This window comes from Ascaphus truei, chromosome 10, assembly GCF_040206685.1.
Source record: "Ascaphus truei isolate aAscTru1 chromosome 10, aAscTru1.hap1, whole genome shotgun sequence".
Taxonomy (NCBI): domain Eukaryota; kingdom Metazoa; phylum Chordata; class Amphibia; order Anura; family Ascaphidae; genus Ascaphus; species Ascaphus truei.
This window is the reverse complement of record NC_134492.1, coordinates 22,743,668-22,755,076: the sequence shown is the minus strand read 5'-3', so window position 1 is coordinate 22,755,076 and position 11,409 is coordinate 22,743,668. Positions and strand designations below refer to the sequence as shown.

At 47.4% G+C, this 11,409-nt stretch overlaps 1 protein-coding gene across 7 annotated transcripts in view; it reads right to left on the bottom strand.

Moving 5' to 3' along the window:
• SLC6A9 (solute carrier family 6 member 9) overlaps window positions 1–11,409 on the bottom strand; it is a 120,237-nt gene that overhangs the window by 10,966 nt on the left and 97,862 nt on the right. For all 7 annotated transcript variants that reach the window (XM_075616209.1, XM_075616214.1, XM_075616210.1 and 4 more), the window contains 8 exons: window positions 10,603–10,735; window positions 9,612–9,746; window positions 8,362–8,465; window positions 7,487–7,724; window positions 4,324–4,458; window positions 3,199–3,298; window positions 2,411–2,511; window positions 529–699 (listed from right to left, as the gene is read on the bottom strand). In XM_075616209.1, the coding sequence (XP_075472324.1) occupies window positions 529–699; window positions 2,411–2,511; window positions 3,199–3,298; window positions 4,324–4,458; window positions 7,487–7,724; window positions 8,362–8,465; window positions 9,612–9,746; window positions 10,603–10,735 (1,117 nt within the window). The remainder of the gene's footprint in view (window positions 1–528; window positions 700–2,410; window positions 2,512–3,198; window positions 3,299–4,323; window positions 4,459–7,486; window positions 7,725–8,361; window positions 8,466–9,611; window positions 9,747–10,602; window positions 10,736–11,409) is intronic.

Here is an 11,409-nt window from a genome sequence, read left to right as displayed (position 1 = left end):
AAAAACATTGTATCCTGCTGGTAAGACATGGGGCAGATTAGCTCTCTCTGCTAGAGGGGACTGCCACACATCACTAATGGTCAAAGGCTGTAATAAGAGGGCAAAAAAAAAAAAGTCACCATCGAAGAGGTTTGATGAAAAAGGATTGTGTGTTTACACTGGTGCTGTTTAGTTGGGAGCCTTTGGTACACAGGGTAACGTGTTCATCCAAGACAGACACTTAAAAAGGGCCACTTGTTGCTTAATATGTTGGTTGTTTACGTGCTTTCAATAGCTTAGATCTTTAATTACCTGTGGGACCTGCAGGTAATTAAACTGGCAGCAAACGGTTTAACACCATTCTGAGTGTGTGTCTTCTAATCTTGGACTTTGTACCCAGTTGCTTTGGAAACTTGGGCTTGTTAAATATACACAGTACCAAAAATCCTTCTGTGCAGTTAGCATTACGCTGGGGGGGGGATTCATCGTGTGATACACATACAGTCTGCCATCTTTCACGGTTAGTGTTCAGCGCCCCCATTCTCTCACCTGAAGAAACGTGTCCCCTTCGGAGCGCCAGACGCAGAAGAGGGCATAACCTGGGATACAGACGACTGACGAAAGGGCCATAAAAAACCCAAGAGTGATGGCCCAGCCTGGGTAGACGTAGTCGTTATATGTGATTGGACGGTACTGGATCACGGTGAAGATCAAAATAAACTGGGAAAGAGCAAAAAGGGAAGTTCAGGGAACTGTGGAATAGAACACAGGGGCTCAACTTCAGTCCTCGAGCCCCCCCAACAGGTCAGGTTTTCAGGGATATCCCAGCTTCAGCACAGGTGGCTGTCGGAGACTGAGCTTCTGATTGAGGCACCTGTGCTGAAGCAGGGACTGATCGAGCCACCTGTGCTGAAGCTGGGATATCCTCGAAACCTGACCTGTTTGGGAGGCTTGAGGACTGGAGTTGAGCCCCCTTGGCATAGAAGGGGCTTATCGGCACTAATACAGACATCCACCTGTCCAGGAATCCAGACAGTAACTCCCGTGGTTGGCACTGAGCCCTCCTGCCTGTATAGCCACATATTGTGTTTGTAATAGTGATAGCACTCAGGTATTTACTGTAACACATCATCTACCATTGCTAATGATTGTTTCCTAACGACTCTCTGGCAGCAAAGGGGTTAAATGACTCTACTGACACACTAATATATATATACACACACAGAGTATACAATACTTACTGCTAAGGGAATACTTGCACTAAAGAACAAAAAAGTGATTCACAATAAACTGGCACTCCATTATCCGCACTTTATATATTTGTATCAATTGTGTATTTAATTATATATTAAAAATAAATTGAGTGCCAGTCTATTGTGAATCACATCTTTCCTTCTTTGGTGCAATTGTTCTATTTAGATTTTCTGGCTGTGCACCCCTCAGCAACATTATTTGGTGTGTTTTATGTCTGGGCACTTTGGGTTTTTGAGCCAGTTGTTGCAACTCTCTTTTGGGGTCCGAGTGCTAAGGGATACACCTGGCTGAGCTAACAATATATACTCATTACAGTGTTGCACTGATCTGAATCTTTCGGTTTCTTTTGTACCTTCAGATCGCGGGCCGATGATATTATTTTATATCATTATTCCTATGACATTGAACATTGCTGGATGATTAAACAGTGATGAATGTGACTAGAATTAAAAAAAAAAAAGTGGAAGTAATATCAATTTAAGGTTGACTTGGGCATTAAACCAATAATCATCAATCAAAATAATTTCTCATCACTTTAGGTATTTGCTAAATCACCCGCCACCTGACCACTCATTCATGGACAAAACCTCCCAGCCACAATTTCCCCAATATACACTGGTATATATACTCATCGCCTATAAATGAACTGTGCTGTGATCCATCCTACTATCCATACATCTACTGTCCCTTTTTATAAATACCCTGCACATTTACACATACGCCCGTCTATACACATAATCATCTCTATACACATAACCACACACGGATTCTTACCAGCATATTTCCATTCATTAGTAAACATTCATTTACATTCGTTGTTATATATCCCTACAAAGCTCACCCATCTCTGTTCCCAAACCACCAAAACAAATACACCCCTACACACACCCCTACTGATTTGATACCCAGCAAAGTCCTATTCCTCACCCCTAAACTCTCCAATTCCATCAACCAGCACATATACACAACCTAGCAACTACCCAGGTCCCACCCATGCATTTATTCTTCCCCTATCACTGGACATTAGGCACTGAAGGGGCAGGAATAATAATCTTCACCAAACACTGAGGTGCTAAATGAAAACACACAGCCTTTTAGATAAATGTTTACTACAGTACAAATCTGGATTCGGTATTAATTCCCTTTCTTCGCATTAAATATGGGTTTTTGGACTTACGAATATAATTGCCGGTGAGATGAACCTCCAGCAGACCTGGAAGAAAAGGGGGGGCGGGAATCCCAGCATCATCTCTATGTCCTTGAAGTATTTCCTGTGTCCTGCAGGTGAACATTCAGCAAACTGTTATCAGCGCTACACGGGGCTTCCAGACTCCAAGTCTGATTATGGCAGGGCTGGGCAACTCCGGTCCTCAAGGGCTAGCAGCAGGACAGGTTTTCAGGATATCCCTGCTTCAGCACAGGTGGCTCAATCTGAAGACTGAGGCTCTGAGCCACCCGTGCTGAAGCAGGGGCTGATTGAGCCACCTGTGCTGAAGCAAGGACTGATCGTCTGTGCTGAAGCAGGGATATGCTGAAAACCTGACCTGTTGGTGGCCCTTGTTGACTGAAGTTGCCCAATCCTGGATTATGGGCATTATTCCACCTACACAACAAAGTTTGGACTGAGATCTGTTACATTACACATTCTAAGCATGGTACTATTGGAGCAGATGCAGCAAGGTGTAATTGGATGCAGCATACAAGTACATTCCAAAGGAAATACATACATGGTACTGATTAAAAGGCCATTGAAAAGAAGAAGGGATAACGCCTTCAGCACGGCATATAAAGATATTAATAACACTGGCGCTTCATACGCAAACGCAGCACTGCTATTCACTTGGCCTGCAGTGTATGAGAGAGATGATGGAGTATGAGAGTAAAATATCTGCGGATGAGCAAACAAATGACAGGTGCGGGGCTCTTACCAAAAGCATTGCTGATACAGTGCAAAATGTCACCTACCGTAAACGTACATTATGGCCACACACATGATACAGGATATGATGACTAGGGAGAAGCTAGCAGCATAGTTATCCATCAGCAGGAGCCAATATATACCAGCCTGTGTGCAACAGAGAGAAAGAGTTAAAAGCCACACTGGTGCCATGATTTGCTCCAAATCTGTGTTACAACAGTTTGTGTGTGTGTGTGTGTGTGTATACACACACACACACACACACACACACACACACACACACACACACACACACACACACACACACACACACACACACACACACAAAAAACCCTCTCGTCCCTTTGTCCATGAGATGTGTAACAAAAAACTAGCTAGCTCCCTTCTAGGGTTAAATGCTTAATTACGGAGTTGTGATTAGACTGCGCGCTTTAAGGTGTGAGACTGCAGGGCCTGTGCAGGCAGGGCGGCTATCACTCACTGCCGGAGCCGCGACACTGGCGCCCACACAATGCCTTGCGCCTGCTACTGCAGCGTGGCGCCTTTCAGTGCAAGGAATTGTGGGACGCTAGTGCAGAGGCTCCGGCAGCGAGTGACAGCCACGCTGCCCACTCTGCACTTTGCGCCTGCGTGCTCCGCACTTTGCGCCTGCGTGCTCCGCACTTTGCGCCTGCGTGCTCCGCACTTTGCGCCTGCGTGCTCCGCACTTTGCGCCTGCCCGCTCCGCACTTTGCGCCTGCGTGCTCCGCACTTTGCGCCTGCGCGCTCCGCACTTTGCGCCTGCGCGCTTCGCACTTTGCGCCTGCGTGCTCCGCACTTTGCGCCTGCTCGCAGCCGCCTCGCTCCCTCCAACTCCGCACTTAATCACATAAGAGGCAGCTACATTTTCCCCTCAAACCTCAGTGACAGAGTTAAGGACAGGAGTATTTATTATTTGGGGCGCGGGGGAGAGGTCAGTGTGTGAGGTGGGGATCTGTGTGCATTAAATGAGGTGGGGGCGCGGTCTTTTATTTAAGTGTAGGCTAGTAATTCATCTATAACTGGCTGGTGAATCTTAGTGGGAATTCTCCATTGCTGCATATTTGTGATTAGATGGACAGGTGCCTAAAAAGATGAAAACAATACGACCAGAGGGAAGTGAAAGTTGGCTAATGGGACAAAAGATAAGTTACCTGGGTAGTTAGGGGGATTCCTAGGAGGAAGCCGACCACCGCCACGCCCAGTGTCACCACGGTTTTCCAGCGCATAATCCAGTCATTGTTAATCTCATCCACAATAGCAGTGACCAGCGTCTCCAGCAGGCAGAACTGTGCAAGGGATGGGAACCCAAGAGAATGTCAAGGTGAGCACTCCAGAGAGCCAGTACTCGCTGCCAGGTACAGGGGTAACAAAGCCAGTACTCGCTGCCAGGTACAGGGGTAACAAAGCCAGTACTCGCTGCCAGGTACAGGGGTAACAAAGCCTGTACTCGCTGCCAGGTACAGGGGTAACAAAGCCAGTACTCGCTGCCAGGTACAGGGGTAACAAAGCCTGTACTCGCTGCCAGGTACAGGGGTAACAAAGCCAGTACTCACTGCCAGGTACAGGGGTAACAAAGCCTGTACTCGCTGCCAGGTACAGGGGTAACAAAGCCAGTACTCGCTGCCAGGTACAGGGGTAACAAAGCCAGTACTCACTGCCAGGTACAGGGGTAACAAAGCCTGTACTCGCTGCCAGGTACAGGGGTAACAAAGCCAGTACTCGCTGCCAGGTACAGGGGTAACAAAGCCACTACTCACTGCCAGGTACAGGGGTAACAAAGCCAGTACTCACTGCCAGGTACAGGGGTAATTACGGAGCCTGAGGAAGCCCAAAAGGCGAAACGCGTAGCTCAAAATACCCCAACATTTTTGGTCCTATCAAGCCACCGTCGGGAGCAGGACACGCAGGATACGCGGACGTGCAGCGCTACATCCGGACGCGGAGGCAGTTCAGCTGCAGCACCACAAGCCCTGCTCGATTTCCCAAAGACTGGCTTTTTTACTCTCCCACAGAGTGACTCACGGATTGAGTTAGCTGTGTTCTGTCATTGTACTGTCCATTCAATAAAGACTTTAGCCTTGTATTCATCGGGCTCAGACCTTTTTGACCCTATTAGGGGGGGGGGGTGAGGACCCACGTTTAGCACCAGTGGACCTCTCCTAGCTGGGACCTAGAAGGAGAACTAAAAGATACCATTTCCAAGTGTGCACTCACACTTGGCCGTGTGAGTAGTAACATTTTATTTTATTTCTGCCTTTAAACTGAGGTGTGGCCTTTAACCTTCTGTTTTTAGAGCGTTTACTTCCCATTAAGAAGCGGGACTGCCCCATAAAGACTAAGAGACCATCCCCTAGAGCGCACGCACACATGCCCGTGTGAGTGTTTTATTTATATTCTTGCTCTACATCCTGGTATCTTCCGGATAAAATCACAGTTTACTCATACATATTGTGTGTATTTTTATTCCGAGGGTGTGACGAACATCAAAGAAGTAGGAGAAAGAAATTACAGACGCAAGGCGGCGAAAGTATCCAGAAGACAGGAAGGAGACGCAAGAAGAAAAAGAGAAGAAGGAAAAGTGAGCCCAAAAGATACCTTTATGCGACAGCATTCGCACAAGGCCGTGTGCGTGTTAAAATTTATTATACACCCTCAAAACCCTTGAGATTGGCATAGAGCATTTTACAACCTTTTTAGGTTATTTATCAGATTTTCACCAGTGCTCCCCCATCCCCCCCTTTTTTCTTGTCACAGGGGTAACAAAGCCTGTACTCGCTGCCAGGTACAGGGGTAACAATGCCAGTACTCGCTGCCAGGTACAGGGGTAACAAAGCCTGTACTCGCTGCCAGGTACAGGGGTAACAAAGCCAGTACTCGCTGCCAGGTACAGGGGTAACAAAGCCAGTACTCGCTGCCAGGTACAGGGGTAACAAAGCCAGTACTCGCTGCCAGGTACAGGGGTAACAAAGCCTGTACTCGCTGCCAGGTACAGGGGTAACAAAGCCAGTACTCGCTGCCAGGTACAGGGGTAACAAAGCCAGTACTCGCTGCCAGGTACAGGGGTAACAAAGCCAGTACTCGCTGCCAGGTACAGGGGTAACAAATCCAGTACTCGCTGCCAGGTACAGGGGTAACAAAGCCTGTACTCGCTGCCAGGTACAGGGGTAACAAAGCCAGTACTCGCTGCCAGGTACAGGGGTAACAAAGCCTGTACTCGCTGCCAGGTACAGGGGTAACAAAGCCACTACTCACTGCCAGGTACAGGGGTAACAAAGCCAGTACTCACTGCCAGGTACAGGGGTAACAAAGCCAGTACTCGCTGCCAGGTACAGGGGTAACAAAGCCAGTACTCGCTGCCAGGTACAGGGGTAACAAAGCCAGTACTCGCTGCCAGGTACAGGGGTAACAAAGCCATTACTCACTGCCAGGTACAGGGGTAACAAAGCCATTACTCACTTCCAGGTACAGGGGTAACAAAGCCAGTACTCACTGCCAGGTACAGGGGTAACAAAGCCATTACTCACTTCCAGGTACAGGGGTAACAATGCCATTACTCACTGCCAGGTACAGGGGTAACAAAGCCAGTACTCACTGCCAGGTACAGGGGTAACAAAGCCAGTACTCGCTGCCAGGTACAGGGGTAACAAAGCCATTACTCACTGCCAGGTACAGGGGTAACAAAGCCAGTACTCGCTGCCAGGTACAGGGGTAACAAAGCCATTACTCGCTGCCAGGTACAGGGGTAACAAAGCCATTACTCGCTGCCAGGTACAGGGGTAACAAAGCCATTACTCGCTGCCAGGTACAGGGGTAACAAAGCCATTACTCGCTGCCAGGTACAGGGGTAACAAAGCCATTACTCACTTCCAGGTACAGGGGTAACAATGCCATTACTCGCTGCCAGGTACAGGGGTAACAAAGCCATTACTCGCTGCCAGGTACAGGGGTAACAAAGCCTGTACTCGCTGCCAGGTACAGGGGTAACAAAGCCAGTACTCGCTGCCAGGTACAGGGGTAACAATGCCATTACTCACTGCCAGGTACAGGGGTAACAAAGCCATTACTCGCTGCCAGGTACAGGGGTAACAAAGCCTGTACTCGCTGCCAGGTACAGGGGTAACATGTGGGCAGACCTAAGAGTCCTGAGGAATGACCCTTGTGGTATTAAAACTCTGGCAGTAAGAAAATGGCTCTTGAATAGGAGATATTAATTACTACTTTATAGCTGGTTGTGCTCGTTTATTTCTAGGCTTTTCTCTATGTTTTGTGTTGAGATTTTTAACAAGCAGTAAAATGACAAATGACGTCCAGTACCTGTGTTCCAAGCCCAAGCAGGATGAGCATGAAGAAAAAGAGAATGGACCACAGCGGTGAGATCGGCAACAGGGTCAGCGCCTCAGGGTAAGCCACGAATGCCAAGCCAGGACCGTGGTCAGCCACTTTGGAAACATCCACTCCCAAGTGGTGTGCCATGAAGCCCAGAATGGAGAAGATGACGAATCCGGCGTAGACGCTGGTAGCGCAGTTGGTAATGCTAATAATGATACTGTCCCTGCAAGCAGAAGAAAGGGGCATAAAAAGGAGCTTGATGAACGCATTGCAAAACCAACACAACACTTTGTACTGAGCTTAAGTAGGGAAGCCTTTCACTGGTGTGTTATATAAAGGCTAAATTCCCTAACTGTGTATGAGTATTTAAACTAACGACTGCTTGTTTCTGACGACTGGAACAAAACCCATCATATGCATCCAATAAAGTGCATCTGCTGATGTCATCTTTCCTATAGTAGCACTTCAATATGCGGCCCGCAATGTGACCCAAGGGGACCAGTGGGCACTTCCATGTAGTAGCATCTTGTAAAGAGCCGGACTGGGACTCAGAACATTGAGGTTCTGGTCCTGGGATTCCGGACTGGGAATCAGAACATTGAGGTTCTGGTCCTGGGATTGCCAGCATTTCTCTGGGTGTAATCACTGTACGTGTTCCCCTTTCTATAAGCTCTGAGCCAACTGTGAGTGTAGAAACTTTAGGCAATGGATACCCTCTTATACCATGAGTCGCTATCCCACAATTGTTATTTTGTGTTGTCCCTTTTGTACCTTTGTGTAACACTGCTGTTGTATAAAAGTATCAATAAGAATATTCATAATTAATAAATAATTTTGCACCTCCCCCAGCCCGCTCTCACCTATAGCAGTTGTTGTGAAACTTGTTATAGGAAGCCATAGTAATAAGCCCGCCCCACGCGCACCCCAAGGAGTAAAATATTTGCGATGCTGCGTCCCCCCAAACCTGCAAGAAAAGAGAGATCACACAATGAAGCCACCGGGACATAACACACACACACACACACACACACACACACACACACACACACACACACACACACACACACACACACACACACACACACACACACACACACACACACACACACACTAACACACACACACACCCCGCCCTAAACCAGAGCTCTCAGCCCAAGAATAAGGAGCCCGAGAAACTGTTCTGTACATTTCAGTTTCTTCCACTTAACAGTGCAATCAGCTAAAACATTTTGGGGTAAAAACACATAGAAGAAAGTACCGTATTCTTCCAAACATTGAGATGACAAGAATGAAATCCCGGAAAACAAAAATGCAGGAGCTTTCTATTCCTGGGGATATCCCCAGCACAATGCTTTGATGTGAGTGTTACAGTATTTGTTGCACCCTTAGTGGATTCTTGATGACCGCGCCACACATTGCAGGACAGTCAGTACAAGGGAAATAAGAGAATGGCCACTCCATGCACTGCTGTTTCATTCTGCAATGTAGTATTGGTCTAGCTCGGGAGTGGCTAACTCCGGTCCTCAGGGGCCACCAACAGGCCTGGCATCAGGGATATCTCTGCTTCGGCCGCTGATTGAGCCACCTGTGCTGAAGCAGGGATATCCTTGAAACCTGACCTGTTGGTGGCCCTGCAGGGCCGGAGTTGGCCACTCCTGGTCGATGCAAAGGTGCAGTTCCAGTAAGAGCAAAAGTGACATAACGGCAGTGACATCGTGAATGGGTTACAGACGGGCGATTGATGCTTTTCCAAAAGCAAGACCAGTGTAAGTATTTTACATCTCAAAATGTTAATCTATGATCATTTTCAAGGAGTAGTCGGAGTGTAAATCTTGTTTGCTCTCCCCCTAACGAGACGTTGGGTGAAATTAGAGAAGGGGGCTATTAAATCCTCCCTAATCTTGAGGTTACAATGTTTACAAACAAACACTTACTGGGTAAACTCCTAATCTGATGATTTTTTAGAGGCACCAAACGCGTTGTTTTTAAACCGATGAAACATATCACGGTTATTGGTACCATTTGGCTTTACCTGGACCTGTACCTTCTACCTCCCTGCTGGTCCCCGAACGGCAGGTGTTACATTGTCACAGAAGGTCGCGCGTCTTACCTTGGCGTCCAAGATCTTGTCCCACTGAGGAGTCAGGTAATACATGATCCCATTAACAGCCCCGTCCAAAGTGATCCCACGAATGAAGAGTATGGTGAGGACCACGTAGGGGAACGTGGCTGTGAAATAAACTACCTGCGAAGCGGAAAGGAAGAGGGGAGCAGAGAAAGCGAAAGGAGGTGACAGTCAGAGAGAAGAGGGTACAGAAATGATAGGGACAGAGTGTGACAAGTCCAGAGAGGGGAGAGAAAGGGATATTCTTGAATTACAAATGTAAATTGCTCACTAATTGAAATAAAACCGCATGCATTTAAAGAAAAGATCTTCCCTTTTCTGATTTGATGACAGAATTGACACTAGATTTGTTACCAGATTGTGGTTTGTTTTATTTTTTTACAAAAAATAAATTTTTAGATTTTTACAAAAAATAAATTATTGGATTATGGGGGCAATTATCCTTAATCTCAGCTATGCGGGAAGTCTCACTGTGCTTCCATGTTATGTACAGTAGAGGCAACTCTTATTCTAACAAAAACCAGTGGCAATTCCCCAAAAGACCCAGGAAACACCCAGGTACATTCTGAATACATGCCTTAAACTTTCCTTAAACTAGCCCCAGCATTTCTGCATTGATTAATGGCCTATCAGATTAACAGCGGGGGTCCCTGGCAGTCCCATTCAAACTGAATTGGACTGCCAGGGATCCCTGCTGTGTTAATCCTATGGGTCATTAGTCAATGCAGAAATGCCTTAAACGTGCCTCAAACTAGCCCAGAACATACCCAGCACATACCCAGCACATACCCAGCACATACCCAGAATGTAACCCGGCTGGTTTACGGCAAATGTTAGAATAAACGTTGCCTCTACTGTATATTCTTCAGACAGTTACAGTTAACCCCTGCAACGCTGGGGAACACATCATTGGCCCCCCCTCAGCGCTGCAAGGAAAGCTAGGAACATTGTAAGTGTCCACCAGAAAATAACTCACCTTCCCGGAGGATTTAACGCCGCGGATGAGGCAGAGGAAGACAACCACCCACGACAGACCAAGGCACCCCAGAAGAGGTAACCGCAGCTCCCCAAAATTCCCAATGTCATCCGAGATGCGCAGCACGTAACGCCTACAACACAGAATTAGGGAGTGGGTGAGATCCGGCAGGTGTGAGCCCCTCAGTACTCGATTGCGCTGAAAAATGAAAGCACTCGCCAACATAACACCGCCACCATTTTGTTTTTAAAGCATGGTTTAAAAAAGTTGACTCTTCCTAGAGTTGGGCCTAAAAACGTAAGCAAATGTTATCAATTCTCCCACGGCGTGCATTTTCTTTCGGTCACATTTAAGATGGCGGCTTCCCTGCTGTTTTCACTCTCTCCATCATAACTCCTCACCCCTCGGGTGGGTTCTTAAATCCTAATTTGGTTTAAAAGATTTTTTTTTTTAGATTTCCTTTATTGGTTACCCTGGGAATTCATGTTTAACCCTGTCAGCTCTGGGTGGAGGGGGAGGGACGGGGAGGGGGCATGTTGTGTATTGCTCTGATGGGGTTAAACCGTTTCAGACTACCCTGCAAACAATTAAAGTCCATTCTGTGCCAGGCACACACCAGTCCTTGTGTTCCTGCCGCAGAGACAATGCCTCTGAGCGGAGAAGGCATTTCCTGTGCGCCTACATGGCTGCCTTTGTGGGTCCCCCCGTCATTACGTAATGCTCCCCCCTTCCTCTCCAGTGTGCGGCTCCCTCCAGGAAACACTTGGCATTGTCACCTCTTCCTGCACAAGTGAATGGCCGGTTGGG